At 46.2% G+C, this 18,458-nt stretch overlaps 2 protein-coding genes across 3 annotated transcripts; both read right to left on the bottom strand.

Moving 5' to 3' along the window:
- Positions 1-2,636: 2,636 nt before the first annotated feature.
- LOC146892471 (interferon alpha-inducible protein 27-like protein 2A) lies at positions 2,637-4,556 on the bottom strand. The gene is made up of 5 exons (XM_087911552.1): positions 4,541-4,556; positions 4,091-4,142; positions 3,944-3,973; positions 3,281-3,442; positions 2,637-2,825 (listed from the first exon to the last, which is right to left on the bottom strand). Exons 2-5 carry the CDS (start codon positions 4,095-4,097, stop codon positions 2,746-2,748), a joined length of 279 nt encoding a protein of 92 aa, XP_087767678.1. The 5' UTR covers positions 4,098-4,142; positions 4,541-4,556; the 3' UTR covers positions 2,637-2,745.
- A 7,396-nt stretch (positions 4,557-11,952) lies between these two features.
- LOC125398428 (interferon alpha-inducible protein 27-like protein 2A) lies at positions 11,953-13,794 on the bottom strand. Of its 2 annotated transcripts, none has more exons than XM_085697871.2 (4): positions 13,602-13,794; positions 13,274-13,300; positions 12,632-12,793; positions 11,953-12,177 (listed from the first exon to the last, which is right to left on the bottom strand). In XM_085697871.2, the coding sequence occupies exons 1-4, from the start codon at positions 13,777-13,779 to the stop codon at positions 12,104-12,106; spliced, it is 441 nt and encodes a 146-aa protein (XP_085553997.2). In that variant the 5' UTR covers positions 13,780-13,794; the 3' UTR covers positions 11,953-12,103. The 2 variants fall into 2 exon arrangements, with proteins under 2 accessions (XP_085553997.2, XP_048287141.1); XM_048431184.3 differs by lacking the exon at positions 13,602-13,794 and adding an exon at positions 13,419-13,539.
- Between the last annotated feature and the right edge of the window lie 4,664 nt (positions 13,795-18,458).

Here is an 18,458-nt window from a genome sequence, read left to right as displayed (position 1 = left end):
CGGGTGGAATAATCTCAGCGCACAAGCAGAAGTTGCCCTTTACCCTGAGAACTCTGAGAAGGTCACCTCCTCAGTGGCTCCTCCCTACATGGGGAGTTGACCTAAATGTCTTCCCAGATCCCAGGCAGGTGCAGGTTAGCTCAATGTCTATGGGTAGTTTAGCATGACCTTCTGCTTTGAATCACTCATCTCAAAGCCAGAACCTGGTTTGTATTCCTACAGTCCACTGCACGAGGTATTCAGTGATTATTACTCGTGGCCTGCGTTTAAACCTTTTGTCTCTGCTAGGTCACCAGAGAAACCCAAAACCTCTGCCTGTTCTCTCAGTTCCACAGCCTCACTGGAAAAAACTGACTTCCCCCTTGTATGCCCAGCACAGCCCTTGGTCTTGTGTGGGGAGGGAAAAACAGTTCACTGGTCACACTAGGTCTGGGGAAGTGGCAGTATCTTCTACTTGGGCTCCCACCCTCTTCCACAGAGGCAGAGTGGCTCTAGCTATGAGGGATCCAGGAGGAATTTCCCTGGGGCAGAGGCAGTCCTTATCCTACCTCTAAGGGAGGGGAGCACCCCTTGGTGTCCCCAGAGTCAAAGGCTCTCCCCTCTCTGCCTTTCAGCATTCATGTCGCCTTTTTAGCAGTGATCTGTAGAATTGGAAGATTCCAAATCCACCATCTCCTGAAAAACCTCAAGTCCTCTTTAGTCTCCTAGAGACAGTTTTTATGCCTAGCAGCGTCCTGGAATGACAGCCCGCAGATCCTTGTCACCCTCTTCATTGCCGAAGGGACAAACTTGGGCAAGGAAGTAGAGAATCCACCTTTGGGCCTGGCAGAAAATCACTGCCAGACAGCCAAACCATCTTAGAGTGGGTTTTCTCTTCTTCCTGACCTGACTCAAATTCCAATGCTGCCCAAGGTAAGGAGTTTTTCCCAGGTCCTTTTTACAAGGATTGAAGGATGCTTATAGAAAAATTAGCAGTGTGTCTAGGTGAGAGACTTAACACAAGAGTCCCTGGAATCACCCACAGGGTCCCAAGGCGCTTCTGTGACCCTCACCTGATGTCCACTCCCATAGACACAGAACGACCAGAAATGCATCCAGCTATAGTATTGGTTTTGTCATGCACTCAGCCCCATGTACTAGAAAGAAACTTCTGAAGTTAGATACGATTAGGCCAGATTATTGAAGATCACTTAAAGGGTTAAAAATAACTATGACTATGTGGGGAAAAATAAAAAAACAAAAGATTCATCTGAGCAGTGGTGGTACCCCTCAGGGAGACCTATAGAAGAGATCCCAGAGTGGAAGTTGGAGAAATCAGGAAAGGAAGAGGAGACAAGGGCATCCCCTCCTATATAAATGGTTTCAAGTAGGGAGGCATCATAGCACAGGTATTGGGACCCTGGAAGAGGCAAGTGGCTTATCTATCTAACAGACTTGATCCTGTTTCTGTCGGTTGGTCACTATTGGTCACTACAGCTATGCCAATAAAAGAAGCTGGCAAACTGGCTTTGGGCCAGGACATATTCCCAACACCACACACTCGATTTAGGCATTCTTGAGGGGGACCCTAGAGAGGTGGGATCCAATGTTGGAATGATGCATTATCAAGCACTTCTCTTGGACCAGCTGCACATCTGTTTCTTTTTTCGTTCTTAAAGGCACGTACCACCACCTCCCAGCTGCCCCACACCTTTTTCTGTAAAACTTCAGCCATCAACCCAGTCAGCCTGTTGGCAGGGAGTATTGCAGCAGAACCTCTCCTTGATTGCCTGCAGGTGACTGCAGTCCAGCTCAGGAGACCAGACCTCACAGATGCCTGTGCACAACCTCATCTCTCTGTGTGCTCCCCTCAGAGACTTCTGCATGTCTTCCCATGTCCCATATTTCCAGATCTTTGCATGAGATCGGATCCCAACCTCTTGTTGTATTCTATGAATGTGCCTGGTACCTGTCACCACAGTGAGCAGTGTCCTGTGTCATGATTGTTTTTCAAATACCAGATTCCTCCTGCCTTGAAGTCCTTTGTGTGTCAGTGTGGACCCTGTTCAAAGGCTGCATCATGCATCACAAGGACGATGACTTCCAACCTTGGGTGAGGGTGTGGTCAGGGTTCCAGGACATAAGGCAGGAATTTAAGCCTCCTTTTCAATTTTATAGACATTTGGTGACCAGTTTTGATTCTATCTCCTTCCTGAGGCACCAGTGCATTAGTTTAGCCCAGTGCGTCCCTGATAGCTCTCTGTCAGTTTTTCAGCAGCACAGTGGGTTAGGTCTGCCTGCTCATAGCCCTGGATTTCCAGAACCTTGATTAGGAAGGATTAAAAACTCTGGGGTCAATGTTCTTGGCTACCTTTCACCTTTGCCCAGGACAGGAACCTCTGTTAGGCCAACCTTTAATGAGGATAAAGTGAGGTTCATGAATTCCCCAAAGTGCTCCCATGCCACACAACCTATCTTCACTAAGACAGGGACCACCTCAAGCCTTCTACCTACTGACAGTGTACTGGCCAATCTGTCACTTCCCTTTTATCTCTTGCCTGAGTCTGGCTTAGAAAACCTAAAGACTTGAAGCGCCCAGTCCAAAATTCCCTTCAAAGAACCACCACAAGCAAAGATGGGGACATCAGAATAAGGCCTTTATTTTTTGATAACATTGAGGGATTTAGAGGATCATCTTGGGATAGATACACTGTCTCCTGATTAGTCCTTATAGGCTTTGGGATCAACTAGTAGAGGTGTCATCTCCTAAGTTCCAAACAAGGCTCCAATAGCTGCACCAACACCGACCAGGATCACGTTCCATAATCTAGAAAGTCCAAGGACCCCTGGGAAGGGACAGTGCAGTGACAGTCAGTGGTCTGAGGCTTAGAAATGCCCCACTGTGTTTTGGTAGGAACCAAGGGGCTCTGCTTTACACAGAGATATTCAAAGTAGACCAGAAAGAGAAGACAGATTTGGGTAAACTGAGATACAGGAGAAAAAGCTCTACAGAGAGGATGTCCCCTCTATATTGCAGTACAAAAGGGATACCTTGGAGAAGGACACTCAGTTAGGGAAGACTCAGAGCCCAGGGAGCATGAATGTTGGACCAGGGCTCTTTACTGCTCTGTTATCCAGCTTCCCTTACTCAACACCACACCCCAGCCTCACTCATAATTAACCAGAGAGCAGGGGCAGAACTAGAAGACACAGGTGATATAAAAGGTGGGAAAGGGGGGAAAGGAAGGGAGATGCCATCCTTGGCTGTCTCTCCAGTCATCTTGCCAGGAGGGTCACTTACCTATTCTCTGTAATGCTGCAAACAGGCCTCCTGCTGGAACTCCACCCCCATTGGCAATGGCTACTAGTGACATAATCTTGGCTGCTATGGATCTTGCTGCTATTCCTGTCACCGTGAATCCCATGAGAAACAGGGCTACTGGTGCACCTGCCACAGCCACAGCTGTAGGGAGAGGAGTTGGGTGGTGTGGGCTTAGGAAAAAGACGCACTCAGGAATTCCTGGACTGTTTGGGGGTCTTTCTTTTCCAAACAGCAGGGAAAGGATCCAAAGGAAAAGATGCATAGGGCAGGGAGCCAGGTGGAGGTCAAGAGGTCAGTGGAGGATCTGACAGAGTCGGAGTCTTATCAAGTTGTGTGAACTTGTAGGATGCAGCATCCCTCCCTGAACCTCACATCTGTGAAGCGTTGATCAACTACTGCAGTTTTCACTAGCCGCCCCTCCCTGTGCTCAACATACTTCTCTACTTGCTGTTCATTTTATATAAAGCCTGGAGGAGAAACTAGGCAGGAACCTTGAAGCTCATCCCCAGAGTGAGTGAGCACAGCTCTGACCCAGGCTCTTCCCCCAGGCAGCTCCAGAATCCAGCAGAGACAGGAACTGGAGTAGAGCCCACCACAAAGCACAAAGCCCACACAGCCTCACAGCAGGCACAAGAAACATACCAGCTCCTAATGCAGCACCTACGAGTGTTCCTAGGGAGAGATGGGGTGGGTACAGAAGGTTAGCATTGGTTGATATCAGTGAGTTCTTTTCAGGTTTAGATCAGGGAGTCCAGTTCCCAGCCCACACCAGCGCTGAGGTCTACTTACCCAACATGGTGAGATGTCTTCTCAGCTGGTTAGTTTAGGAAGTGACTTAAATCTGAGAAGACAGGGGCAGACCCTTGCTCCTGAACCAATAGAGACATGGCCCATCCCTTGCAATGAGTCAGCTCCCTGGTGTCGGTTTGAAAGCAATAGGGGAAGCAGGTACTTGCTCCACCCAACTGCCTACTTCTGAGTAGATGGCTTCCATTAGATTTGTTTCTATCCTGACTGATGTTTAAAACACACACATACACAAACACATAGACACACACACATAGACACACACACACACACACACACACACTCAACCACCCCTCTTCTGCCCACCTCTCTTTTTACACTTTTTTCTCCAACCCATAACAGCCATGTAGCTTTACAGGGATGGGGAGGTGGGAAGGAGTGTGGGGGCGTCACGGTGATGACACAAGAAGTTATATTGGAGATCAATTTTACCCCTCTGATCAGAGGGCCAGCCACAGCCTGAGACTTGTGATGTCCGGTGTTTCTTCTTCTCTCATTATCCCTTGTGTTCTTGCTCCATTCATGGATATATTGGTCATCTTTGAAATTTTAAGTTCACTAGTGTCTACATCTTCAATCAGACTGGATACTTTTCAGGACAGGAAGATCAGGGAAAGTGAAAGCTATGTCATCGGCTGCCTTGGATCACCGGGTGTGTCTTTAACAAGTGCGAATTTTTCACGTCTGGAGATATCAGGGAAAAGGAAACCTAACTCCTTGGCTGTCTTGGATCACTGGGTGTGTCTTCAGCCAGAGTGGACTTTGCAGGCCTGGAGAGAACAAGGGAAATGGAAACTTATTTAATTGGCCGCCGTGTATCTCTAGCTATGTCTTCAAGCAAGGATAGATTTTCCACTCTGAAAAAAACTGAATTTAACAGAAACACATTCAAGATCCAGCGGGGGTAGACAGATGCTAGGATTGGGTCGTGGTTGGTGGTGGTGAGTTTCATTTCAGGATACTCAGAAAATCTATACTGGGTTAGGTCAAGATACAGTTTGCTCCTTCCTGGAGTCCCTAGCCTTGGTGGCTAAGTTCCTTCAAGGTTGAGAGGAGGCCAGTGTACCCTCACTCTCTGACCCTTCTTTTGTCCTCATGAAAGCACCATCAAGAGTGCCTGGCTAGGAGGAAGGGACCCAAGGCTTCAGCTACCCCTGTAGGCTCCAGAGTAGGTGAGATGAGCTCCAAGGGTTAGAGCAACATCGTGAGAGCTTGTCATTTGTCAGGAGCTGGACGGGCATGTCTTTGCCATGGAGCCGTTCACTCTGTGCAAATCACTTGCAGTGTCTGAAATGGTTCCTGAGTTCCCAAATTAAACAGGTCCAGGATTTTGCACTGTTACCAATAACTCTGACTGGGTACTCTATCCACCCTGGAGTCTCAGGGATTTCCAGGTTGGCTGGTGGGAATCCTCCACTCGGTCCCCAGTCTCTTCAGCAAAACTCCAATCCATGAACAGATTCGGGTTCTGTTTGGATCCTCTACTGGGCTCCATGGCATTTTCTGGAACAGGTACACTAGTTGCTTTCCTTGTCTGCAAGATAACAGCTTCAACAGCTATGGCCAAAGCTTGAGGTGCAGTCTCGGGCACCATTCTAGCTGGTTCCCAGGGTAAGTGACCAAGGAGGCTCGAGAGTGGGGAGTGAGGAGATAGTGATGCAGAAGGATATAATATTACCTAAGTAAACAGGAAGTACATTGTAAGCAATCCAAAACTCAAGTGTAGTAGCAAGCCGCTTGTTCCTCCCGGCCACCCAGAACCTAAATAATCACACGGAAACCATATTAATTAAATCACTGTTTGGCCCATTAGCTCTACCTTCTTGTTGGATCACTCTTACATATTAATTTAACCCATTTCTATTAATCTGTGTATCACCATGTGGCTGTGACTTACCAGCTAAAGTTCCAGTGTCTGTTTCTGATGGGGCTGGATGGCTTCTCTCTGACTCTGCCCTTCTTTCTTCCAGCATTCAGCCTAGCTTTCCCTGCCTAGTTCTGTTCTTCCCTGCCATAGGCTCAAAGTAGTTCTTTATTCATTAACCAATAAAAGCAACACATAGACAGAAGGACTTCTGACACCGTGCTAGAATTGACAGAGACATCTTTCTACTTGGACAGTCACCCAAAGTTCTCCTGCAATGTTGCAGCATCCAATCTTCAGCCTTCAGGCCCATAGTGTCTGGCAGACTTTTCCATGTAGCAAGAAATTTCAAAGACAGTTCTGCCTATATTGGCAGTTTGTCAGTCACTTTTTTCTGTGTCCTGCATAATGTCTGCAGATCTTTCATGTAGCAGGAACCCAAAGGTCCATGTCACCTTTAGGCAAGTTCAGCAGGCTTTTCTCTGTGGGTCCTGCATGTCCAGTTCATATCGCATAGAATCAAGCAGTCCAGGCAAGAGCAGTTTCTAGCTCAGATGGCTAACAAACTCCATAAGGAGCCCTTTCAATGCCCATCTTCCTCTTTAAGTAATTGGTGCTGCCAGGAGCAGATGTGTCTCACTGTCTTGAAGAGTACTAAGTTCTTAAGCATTTTAAATGCCATATTCTGAAGGTCTCTGAAAGATTTGAAGAATACCTATCTAACTGAAATACATCGCTATATATCTAGAAAACCTAACCATAATGACTACAAACTTGACTATTATAGATGATTGTCAATTAACCTGTTTCTTTACTATACTTTACATTTTTAAATGAGCTTCACAAACACAACACTTTAATCAAGAGCAGAAATATATATAATATATTATATATACTGTTATATGTAATATATATTCTATATAATATCCCCTTTGTTATAGAATATAATAGAATATCCCCCTTTCAAGGTAAATAAATATTATAAACAGTATTTGGGAATTTAGGCAAAGTTCTGTCCAAACTGCTTCCTGCTTTTTGTAGAGCAAAGTAAATTCTGGGGGTGTTCACAGCAACCTTTTGGGGGATCTTGGTATATCAAACTACATTAGCCTGGAATGAATCCATAGGTTCTCATCCTCTGTGGAAACAAAACAAGAACCTCTTTTCCCAAGCAACAAATCCTTAGACCCAAATTCTGAAGTCATGATACCTTTAGAATATATATGCTGGTTTATCTTAGCAGCCCATACACTGAAATGTCTCTCTGCACTTAGCTCCTTCACAGTCAAAAAATTCAAAGAAAACACAATAATATACATAATCAAGACTCTCTTATGTATATTCCATCTTTATGTGGCTTATTTTTCTTACTCTACTACTTTTTCTACAAGTTTACTATTTATTTTATTATCTTTACTCATTTACTCTATGACTACCTGTACTCTATTATATTACATTTACTATCTCTTACTCTTTTTCTTCTCTCTCCAAAGCATATGTACATTTATCCAACACTGTGTCTCATTTAGAGTTCTTTTATGTCTGAATCTGTCCTATTGTGTATCTGTAATCCTTTTCTGTCCTAGAGAGCTTTTAAAATGGTAAGCAGCTTGGGCACAGAAACCCTGGGTTCTGACGCCACCTCTCTCTGCTTTTCAAAATGGCAGACACACCATTACCACCAGTTCTGGAACCGCCAGGTAGGAGCCGTGCTCATCACTTTAATTCTGAGAAGGGGGGTGCAGCACATAAACCCTTTTTATCTGTGTAATTGATAAATCTGCCCTGCAGCACAATGCATGTCTTGGAAATATCTCTGCGTATGACAGCAGGAATCTGCGATGCTCTCCTGCTTGTGCATGCCTAGTAGACCTGATCCTGCCACCTGCGCAGGCAGGGAGCCCTGAGCTGTGTGCTTGGTCTCAGCTACTTTCCTCCCAACTCCAAGTGGGCACACAAGCATCTGTGCCCACAAACGCTATTCAAGTACTTGGCCTCCTGAAAGAGCCAATACAGTTTGTGCTGTCGTTTTGAAACCAGACAGATTTTTTTTTCTACTACCACTGAATCAGGAAGACCTCTTTTAAAGGAGCTGCGGCATGTGGCCAACAAGCAGAGAACATCCGGTAAAAAAAAAAAAAATGTGACTAAACTTTGTTTATTAGTGTCTGGAATTCATTTCCAAGCCCTCTCGACTTTTATGTGGATGTATCTAGCACACGTTAGGTGCCAAGTTGTTGTATGAGACTGCTTGTTTGTGCCTGGCCTCTCAGCCCTTAAATAACCACACAGACACTGTATTAATTAAATCACTGCTTGGTCCATTAATCTAGCTTCTTATTGGTTAACTCTTACCTCTTAATTTAACCATTTTTGTTAATCTATGTACCACTATATGGTTGTGGCTTACCCGCAAGGTTCAGACTCATCTGTTCCCAGCAGTGACTGCATGGAGTCTCTGACTCTGCCTTCTTTCTCCCAGAATTCAGTTTAGTTTTCCCTGCCTAGCTCTACTATGCCCACAGGACAATGTAGATTCTTCATTCATTAACCAATTGTATTCACAGCCCTCAGAAGGGAATTCACATCAGGTAAGCGTCATGGCAGGAGGACGAGAGGGAGAGCAAGACACAGTCCAGGTTCTCAGTTCCTGCTTTACCTTCTTTCTGGGTTTTAGCAGGGGAGGGAGAGGAGGGAGAGAAGGATCCCTGACCAGCTTGTCTGAGTTTTAAAGCTCCACCTTGGTCTAACCTTCTTCCCTACAGAGGGGATGTTATCCAGATGGATTGATATCCCCTGGAGTTTCTGCATTGAGACATTCTTTGTAAAGTAACTGTGCTACACACTGATCCTGAGAATTTGAAAATAAGGAGGATTCTGTGGCGACTCAGTGCTTCGTGCCATCCTGAATGACCTGAAAACGATGACCCTCTGGGACCCACAGTTTCATTCCATCTCACGTTTTTCATCCTTTGTTTCTTCCGCGGGAGCTGCAGGACTCTCCGTGTCATCTAAAGTCCTCTTGTGCTCTGCAGGCTCCGCAGGATCTGCCCTCACAACCCGTGTCATGGGCATCTGAGTGTCCTAGCCCCTATCTGCTCTGAAAAGGGGACATGGAGGCAGAGGTGACACCTCCAGTTTGTCCAAGCCAGAGAACAATCAGGTAACCCCAGGGTACAGTCAGTCAACTCAAATACCCAATTCGGAATAAGAAATAAAATGGGGTTGTTGCCAGCATTTTTCTTTACCATGTGTGTTGTTTGTGTGGTGAAGGTTGAGCAGGGACTGTTGCCTCTGTTCCCTGGGCTGGGGTGGGTTAGACTCACCTCTTTCTCCCACCATCTTCTCACAGAGACACAGGGGTAGGTGAGTGCTCGGGTGGAAAGATCTCAGCGCACAAGCAGAAGTTGCCCTTTGCCCTGAGAACTCTGAGCAGGTCACCTCCTCAGTGACTCCTCCCTACATGGGGAGTTGACCTAAATGTCTTCCCAGATCCCAGGCAGGTGCAGGTTAGCTCAATGTCTATGGGTAGTTTAGCATGACCTTCTACTTTGAATCACTCATCTCAAAGCCATAGCCTGGTTTGTATTCATACAGTCCTCTGCACGGCGTACCCAGTGATTATTACTCGTGGCCTGCATTTAAACCTTTTGTCTCTGCTAGGTCACCAGAGGAACCCAAAACCGCTGCCTGTTCTCTCAGTTCCACAGCCTCACTGGAAAAAACTGACTTCCCCCTTGTGTGCCCAGCACAGCCTTTGGCCTTGTGTGGGGAGGGGAAAACAGCTCACTGGTCACACTAGGTCTGGGGAAGTGGCAGTATCTTCTACTTGGGCCCCCACCCTCTTCCACAGAGGCAGAGTGGCTCTAGCTATGGGGACTCCATGAGGAATTTCCCTGGGACAGAGGTAGTTCTCAATCTACCTCTAAGGGAGGGGAGCACCCCTTGGTGTCCCCAGAGTCAAAGGCTCTCCCCTCTCTGCCTTTAAGCATTCATGTCTCTTTTTCAAGCAGCGATCCTAGAACTGGAAGATTCCAAATCCACCATCTCCTGAAAAACCTCAAGTCCTCTTTAGTCTCCTAGAGACAGCTTTTAAGCCCAGCAACGACCTGGAATGACAGCCAGTAGATCCTTGTCACCCTCTTCATTGCAGAAGGGACAGACTCGGGTATGGGAGTAGAAAAACCACCTTTGGACCTGGCAGAGGATGACTGCCAGACAGCCAGCTCATCTTAGAGTGGGTTTTCTCTTCTTCCTGACCTGACTCAAATTCCAGTATTGCCCAAGGTAAGGAGTTTTTCCCAGGTCCTTTTTACAAGGATTGAAGGATGCGTATAAAAAAATTAGCAGTGTGTCTAGGTGAGAGACTTAACACAAGTGTCCCCAGAATCACCCACAGGGTCCCAAGGCGCTTCTGTGACCCTCACCTGATGTCCACTCCCATAGACACAGAACGACCAGAAATGCAGCCAGCTATAGTATTGGTTTTGTTCTGCATTCAGCCCCATGTACTAGAAAGAAACTTCTGAAGTTAGATACGATTAGGCCAAATTATTGAAGATCACTTAAAGGGTTAAAAATAACTATGACTATGTGGGGAAAAATAAAAAAACAAAAGATTCATCCTAGCAGTGGTGGTACCCCTCAGGGAGACCTATAGAAGAGATCCCAGAGTGGAAGTTGGAGAAATCAGGAAAGGAAGAGGAGACAAGGGCATCCCCTCCTATATAAATGGTTTCAAGTAGGGAGGCATCATAGCACAGGTATTGGGACCCTGGAAGAGGCAAGTGGCTTATCTATCTAACAGACTTGATCCTGTTTCTGTCGGTTGGTCACTATTGGTCACTACAGCTGTGCTAATAAAAGAAGCTGGCAAACTGGCTTTGGGCCAGGACATATTCCCAACACCACACACTCGATTTAGGCATTCTTGAGGGGGACCCTAGAGAGGTGGGATCCAATGTTGGAATGATGCATTATCAAGCACTTCTCTTGGACCAGCTGCACATCTGTTTCTTTTTTTCATTCTTAAAGGCGTGTACCACCACCTCCCAGCTGCCCCACACCTTTTTCTGTAAAACTTCAGCCATCAACCCAGTCAGCCTGTTGGCAGGCAGTATTGCAGCAGAACCTCTCCTTGATTGCCTGCAGGTGACTGCAGTCCAGTACCTCACAGATGCCTGTGCACAACCTCATCTCTCTGTGTGCTCCCCTCAGAGACTTCTGTATGCCTTCCCAGGTCCCATATTTCCAGATCTTTGCATGAGATTGGATCCCATCCTCTTGTTGTGTTCTATGAATGTGCCTGGTACCTGTCACCACAGTGAGCAGTGTCCTGTGTCATGATTGTTTTTCAAATACCAGATTCCTCCTGCCTCGAAGTCCTTTGTGTGTCAGTGTGGACCCTGTTCAAAGGCTGCATCATGCATCACAAGGACGATGACTTCCAACCTTGGGTGAGGGTGTGGTCAGGGTTCCAGGACATAAGGCAGGAATTTAAGCCTCCTTTTCAATTTTATAGACATTTGGTGACCAGTTTTGATTCTATCTCCTTCCTGAGGCACCAGTGCATTAGCTTAGCCCAGTGCGTCCCTGATAGCTCTCTGTCAGTCTTTCAGCAGCACAGTGGGTTAGGTCTGCCTGCTCATAGCCCTGGATTTCCAGAACCTTGATTAGGAAGGATTAAAAACTCTGGGGCCAATGTTCTTGGCTACCTCTCACCTTTGCCCCAAGAGAGAAACCTCCGTTAGGCCAACCTTTAATGAGAAAAAAGTGAGGGTCATGAAGTCCCCAAAGTGCTCCCATGCCACACAACCTATCTTCACTAAGACAGGGACCACGTCAAGCCTTCTACCTACTGACTGTGTACTGGCCAATCTGTCACCTCCCTTTTATCTCTTGCCTGAGTCTGACTTAGAAAACCTAAAGACTTGAAACTCCCAGTCCAAAATTCCCTTCAAAGAACCACCACAAGCAAAGATGGGGACACAGGTATGAGGTCTTTATTTTTGATCTTTTTTTTTTTTAACAACATTGAGGGATTTAGAGGATCATCTTGGGATAGATACACTGTCTCCTGATTAGTCCGTATAGGCTTTGGGATCAACTGGTAGAGGTGTCATCTCCTAAGTTCAAAACAAGGCTCCAATAGCTGCCCCAACACCACCCAGGATCACGTTCGATGATGTAGAAAGTCCAAGGACCCCTGGGAAGGGACAGTGCAGTGATAGTCAGTGGTCTGAGGCTTAGAAAGGTCACACTGCCTTTTTGTCTGAACCTTAGACATAGGTTTAGATATAGATATTCAAACTAGACCAGAAGGAGAAGACAGATTTGGGTAAGCTGAGATACAGGAGAAAGAACTCTCCAGAGAGGAATGTCCTCTCTACATTACAGTGCAGAGGGGGACACACTGGAGAAGGACACCCAGTTAGGGAAGATTCAGGGACCAGAAAGCATGAATCTTGGACCAGGGCTCTTTACTGCTCTGCCAACCAGCATCCCTTACCCTGCACCACACCCCAGCCTCACTCATAATGAACCAGATAGCAGGGGCAGAACTAGAAGACACAGGTGATATAAAAGGTGGGATAGGAGGGAGAGAAAGGGAGATGTCATCCTTAGCTGTCTCTCCAGTCATCTTGTGGAGGGTCACTTACCCACTGACTGCAGTGTGGCCACCAGGCTTCCTGCTGCAACTCCACCCCCATTGGCAATTGCAGCTGCTGACATCATCTTGGCTGCTATGGATGCTGCTGCTATTCCTGTCCCCGTGAAGCCCACGGCAGTCAGGACTACAGGTGCAGCTGCCACAGCCACGGCTGTGGGGAGAGGAGCTGGGTGGTACGGGCTCAGGGGAAAGAGGCACTCAAGAATTCCTAAACTGTTTCTGGGGTCTTTCTATTCTGTGCAGCATGGTAAAGGGTTCCAAGGTAAAGAAGGATAGGTCAGGGGAGGATCTGAGAGAGTCATGGTCTTGCCAAGTTGTGTGACCCTGGAGAAGTTGTCATCCTTCAGGGTTGTATTAGATAAAATTAACTACTGCCGTTTTAAGTAGCTGTCCCTTCCCTCCCCAGTGAATTCTCCACTTGCTGCTTATCATATATGAGACCTGAAGGAGAAGTTGAGCAGAAAACCTCAGCTGGGCAGCAAATCTAAATCTCGTCCCAGGCATAAACACAGCTCTAGTTCTGGCTCTTCACCCAGGCTGCTCCATAATCCCGCAGAAGTTAGGAACTGGAGTGGAACCTGCCACAAAACACAAAGCCCCCACCACCTCAGAGCAGCTGCAAGAAACATACCTCCTCCTATTGCAGCAGTGACAGCTTCTGCAAGAGAGATGGGGTGGACAAAAAAGGTTAGAGTTGGCCGATGTCAGTGAGTTCTTGACAGGTTTGGGTAAAGGAGCCCAGTTCCCAGCCCACGCCAGCACTGAGGGCTACTAACTCCGCATGGTGTGATGTATTGTTAGCTGGTAAGCTTAGGAAGTGACCTAAATCTGAGGAGAGAAGGACAGACCCTTGCTCCTGAACCAATAGAAACATGACCCGCCCCTTGCAATGAGTCAGCTCCCTGGTGTAGGTTTGAAAGCAATAGGGAAGTGGGCACCTGCTCCACCCATCTGCTTACCTCTGAGTAGATGGCTTCCCTTAGATTTGTTTCTATAGTGACTGATGTTTAACACACACACACACACACACACACACACACAGAGAGAGAGAGAGAGAGAGAGAGAGAGAGAGAGAGAGAGAGAGAAACAGCTGTTCGCCGCTAAATCAAAACTGAAACTAACAACACGCACATACATACATAAACTTAGCGAGGAAAAAATGTGGGCACAAAGTTTACATCTCTCACCTGCAAGAGGATGAGAGTTTACTGTGGAGTTATGCTTGAGTATCCAGATAAGTCAGTTACCCAAAATGTCATCTTCGCACACAGCAACGGTTTGATGAGGTTTTTGTAGTAATAGAACAAAGAAAGCTATAGATCAAAGCATTTCAAAATACATGTATTAGTGAAGACATGAAGTGGGAGGGTCAGAGACAATGGGGGAGCCTCTGTCATAGGCCTCAGGTAATAACTGATGGTGCTCCTCCCTTTGTGGTTGGTAGGAGCCAGGTGTTGGTGTATTACAAAGGCCTAATGGTCACAAAGGTGCCAGGTTAGGGACAGATGGGGACAGCAAATGGCTAGTAGAAGGACTAAAGATGTCCCAAGAGAATTTGACTCTGGATTTACAACATTTGAAATTCTCTGCAGTCATTAATCTTCTAAAGAGTTCATCAGGGCCTCCAAAGATGGTTCAGCAGTTAAGAGCATTGGTTGCTCTTCCAGAGGACCCAGGTTCAGTTCCCAGCACTCACATAGCAGCTCTCAACTCCCTGTAACTCTGCTGCCAGGGGCTCTGACACCCTCACAGACATGTGTGCAGGCAAAATACCAGTGCACATAAAAGATAAAAATAAATAAATTATTTAAAAAAGAGTTAATCATCTTTGCCAAGAGCTCAGACAAAGTTCCAGCTTCTTTGCTAGAACTTTGAACCACAAAAATGTATCTAATTTCATCAGTGTCCTGCAGAGGGAACTCTCCGCATGTCTCTGAGGAATTTCCTTCCATCTCCGTCCCTCCTAATATGCACCAAACCATTCTGACTACACTGTGCCTGCTGCTTTACAAATGACTCCTTCTATTGAACTAGCTCTTTAGATCTATGTGGGCTATTTTCTGGGCATCAAGTTATTCAAAATATCATTTAGAGAAGCTATCATCACACTTTTAGTAAAGCTTCTATAACTTTGGATGAAATTTGGTTACGTATGCAAATACCGACTCAGATCTGGAAACTTCCATCACTTCTCTTACCCCCTAAATTGTCTCATCTCTCCTTTTAAACATCCCCTTCTAGCCGACCACTGATACTCACTCAGTCTCCACACACTTGCCCTTCCAGAATACCCGTGTTAATACCCGAAATTCTGCTATGTGGACCTGTGCTAGCTCGCTGTCCCAGCCTCTCCTTTAAGGGTGTTAATTCTAATCCTGGCTTTTGCAAATTACCTAAGATGAGATTGTAAGACCCTACCCTTTTATGACAGAGCCTTAGACCCAAACAGGAGATTTGAAAATTGAAGCAGCTTCACACAGAAAGAGGAACCAGGTGAGGCCCAGCTACACAGGATATTTGCGGTTAGCCAGCTTTGCAGAGAACTAGGTCAACAGCAAGATAGCAGGAACAACAAGTCCCCATGACATTTTGTCTAGACAACTAGTGTGCTGAACTTAGCTTTATCTAGATTTTAGGGTTTTTCCGAGTAAACGCAGATAGCCTAACACCCTTGTCCTACATTTGCTCCCAGCCCGCCTGAGATGTAACCAATGAAATGCTTGTTGCTATGCCTCAGCCTATGTAACCTCAACTTCACTATAAAAATCAGCTGTAAGCTCAGCCTGGTGTGCTCAGTCAGCTATGCTGCTGAAGCACCCTCAGGCGTCTGTGCAATAAACTGCCTCTTGTTCTTGCATCCAGTGTACTGGTTCTTGGGCAGAAGGCTCCAAATGAGACCCCCTTGTCTTTTGGGGTCTTTCAAGATGATGACATTGTGGTGCACCGGTCTTTCCTGGTCATATATTCCTATAGGAGAATCTGCATCTCAGCACCCTTGTTCTCAATAACAGGGCAGATTTCTGGCTTAGTCGGGGCTCCTATTGCTGTGATGAAACACATGACCAAAAGCGACTTGGAGAGGAAAGGGTTTACCTGCCTTATGCTTCCCCATCACTGTTCATCATCAAAGGAAGTCAGGACAGGAACTCAGACAGAGCAGGAACGTTAAGGTAGGAGCTGATGCAGAGGCCATGCAGGGGTGCTGCTTACTGTCTTGCTTCTTCAGTGAAGACGTGCAGTAGAATGATCACTAACAACCATGCAACAGAACCAATATTAGGCTGTCTAGAAATCTCTGCCAATAAGATTTGCTCAAGACTCTTTGGTTTGGGCCTCAGGAATACCCTTAGGACAAGAGGGGAATGCAGTTGCATTCTGCCAAAATAGCACACAAATCTCACCTAGTTCTTCATATTTTCCCCCTGTGAGACTTCTTGAACTTTCTCTCCACAATCCACATTGCTCTCAGAACTCCTGTCTTCCAAGCACCTCCTCAAATAGCCCATTGGTCCCATTTAAATCATTAAAGACCTTTCCTAGTCCAAAGTACCAAAGTTTTCCACATTCCTTCCAAGACAGCATGGTCAGGCCTGTCATAGCAATGGCCTGCTTTCTGGCACCAGCTTCTCTGTTAGTTACTTTTCTATTGCTGTGAAGAAACACCATTGCCGAGGCAATTTGTAGAAGGGAGTTTATTGGGATTATAGTTTCAGAGACGAGTCCATGACTGTCATGGCTGGGAGCATAACAACAGGCAGGCAGACAAGCATGCGGGCAGGCAGGCTACTAGAGCAGCAGCTGACAGCTTAAGTCTGATTCTCAAGCAGAAGGCAGAGAAAGAGAAATAACTTGGCTAGCCATGGGCTTTTGAAACTTCAAAGCCTACCCCTGTGACATGACCTCCGCCAACAAGACCACACCTCCTAATCCTTCCCAAACAGTTCCACCATCTGGGAACCAAACACTTAAATAGATCAGGAACTCATGGAGATCATCCTACCTTTGCCTCCAGAGTGCTGGGATTAAAGGCATGTGCCACCACTGCCTGGCTGTTATTCTTTTCTAATGTGTGTGAATATGTTTTTGTATGTGCTCAAGGAAATGAGACAGGTGTCAGCTCCCTGAAGCTGGAGTTCTAGGCAGCTGTGAGCTGTCTGATATGGGAATTGAATATCCCCACATCTTCTGCAAGAAGGACCCTAACATGTGTTCTTAACCATGGAGCCTTTTTTCCAGCCCATCTTTTCTTTTTCTTGTACCTGTTTTCTATTGACATGGTTTTCACTGGGGGCCTGAGAGATGGTTAGTGTGTAGCAGCACTTGTTTATCCAGAGACGCTGACCCGGACTCCCAGCACCCATAGCAGGAAATTCACAACTGCCTGTAACTCCTGCTGCAGGGAATCTAACAATTACTTTTGTCCTCCAGCCATTGGCACACACATGGCACATACACACATGTACATGGAAATAAAGATTTTAAAGAATAATGTACAGAAATATTTCTGTACATTAATGACCTTAACCCATTCACATATGAGATATAGATTTATTTTCCAGTTGTCATTGTGTAATGGATTAAGTAAAATTGCTGCGGATCCCCAAGTGGCTGCAGTGGCAGAAACACTGCAGGTCCTCCAGCAGCAGCAGTGGCCAGCAGGTACCCAGAGCAGCCAGTCCCAGGCAGGAATGGCGCAGTTCCCTAAGTGGCTGCAGTGGGCCACGAGGGGCAGTGAGTCCCACAGCAGGGAGCCATGTGGAGGGTGAGAGACCTTGATGGGGTAGCCAGTCCCATGAGGAGAGACAGGCAGATGGGCACACCACGAGACCATGCTGCAGGTCTCTGAAGGTGGCTGGTCACCGGCAGGGAGCCACACAGCGGGTGAGAGACAGAGACATGGATAGGCATGCTATGCAGACTAAGGTTGGATATTTATTTAGTGGGTTATGGAGGGGGAAGGGGAAAAGGGAGAAGAGCAGAGAGGCAGAGAGAGAGAGAGAGAGAGAGAGAGAAGGGAGAGACAGAAGCTGCCTCTTCAAGAGGGAGACGAAAAAAGGGGAAGAACTCAGACTGGAAGCTGAAGATCAGCTTGCCTCAGTGGATGGAGCAGTGGGGGGGGGGAGAGGGAGCGGGCGTGGCTTGTCTTTTAAAGGGACAGAGTAGACCATTACACATTGCCTGTTTTTGTTGTGGTGATTTTTTTTTGCTTTAGGCTACTATGTAGCCCAGGCTAATCTAAAACTTGAGCTCATCCTATATCAACCTTGTGTGTGCTGAGATTACAAGTGTGTGTGCTGAGATTACAGGTGTGTGGCACAATGCCCAACCTAGGCTATTTTTGTTGTTATGTTGGTGTTTGCTTTTTTTTTTAGCCCAGAAAAGTTTATAATACCCATGTAAAATGATCAAGATTTAACTTTTGTTTCTAATTTAAAAAAAAAAAAGCCCTGTTGGAGACTAGCTTAAGGGTAAGGGCATAGGGATTAGAAAAACAAGTAAAGAGAACAGAGATACAAGTGAAAACAACAAACAGCAGCAATAGTGCCAGGAGGGCGACTCAGCGGATACTGAATGCTGAATTCTGAGTTCTGAGTATTGAGTCCCTGTGTCTGCCCGTGTTTAATTTTTTTATACACTTTTATATCCCAATGCTAAAGGAGAAAAGAAGGCAAAAGACTGCTTTAATGTGTTACAAAGGACAATCAGAAAATTTACTTACTTCAATACTTTGAGACATCAAGTTGTCAATTCATGAGAAAATCCTTCTGTTGTTTAGGCAGGGAACCCACTCTAGACCAAGAATCCTAAAGGCAGTC

The sequence above is a fragment of the Myodes glareolus genome, chromosome 11 (assembly GCF_982192425.1).
Source record: "Myodes glareolus chromosome 11, mMyoGla1.1, whole genome shotgun sequence".
NCBI lineage: Eukaryota > Metazoa > Chordata > Mammalia > Rodentia > Cricetidae > Myodes > Myodes glareolus.
This window is presented reverse-complemented; position numbering and strand designations above follow the sequence as displayed.

Excerpts from the sequence above, each read along its gene's own strand:
- LOC146892471 (XM_087911552.1), bottom strand. Across the intron at positions 3,443-3,943 it reads AGGTGCTGCATTAGGAGCTG|CTGTGGCTGTGGCAGGTGCA; the intron begins GTATGTTTCTTG and ends CTCTCCCTACAG. Across the intron at positions 2,826-3,280 it reads TGCAGCATTACAGAGAATAG|GGGTCCTTGGACTTTCTAGA; the intron begins GTAAGTGACCCT and ends GTCCCTTCCCAG.
- LOC125398428 (XM_085697871.2), bottom strand. The coding sequence starts at position 13,779 with ATGTATGTGCGTGTTGTTAGTTTCAGTTTTGATTTAGCGGCGAACAGC. Across the intron at positions 13,301-13,601 it reads GGGAAGCCATCTACTCAGAG|AAGCTGTCACTGCTGCAATA; the intron begins GTAAGCAGATGG and ends TCTCTCTTGCAG. Across the intron at positions 12,178-12,631 it reads GGCCACACTGCAGTCAGTGG|GGGTCCTTGGACTTTCTACA; the intron begins GTAAGTGACCCT and ends GTCCCTTCCCAG.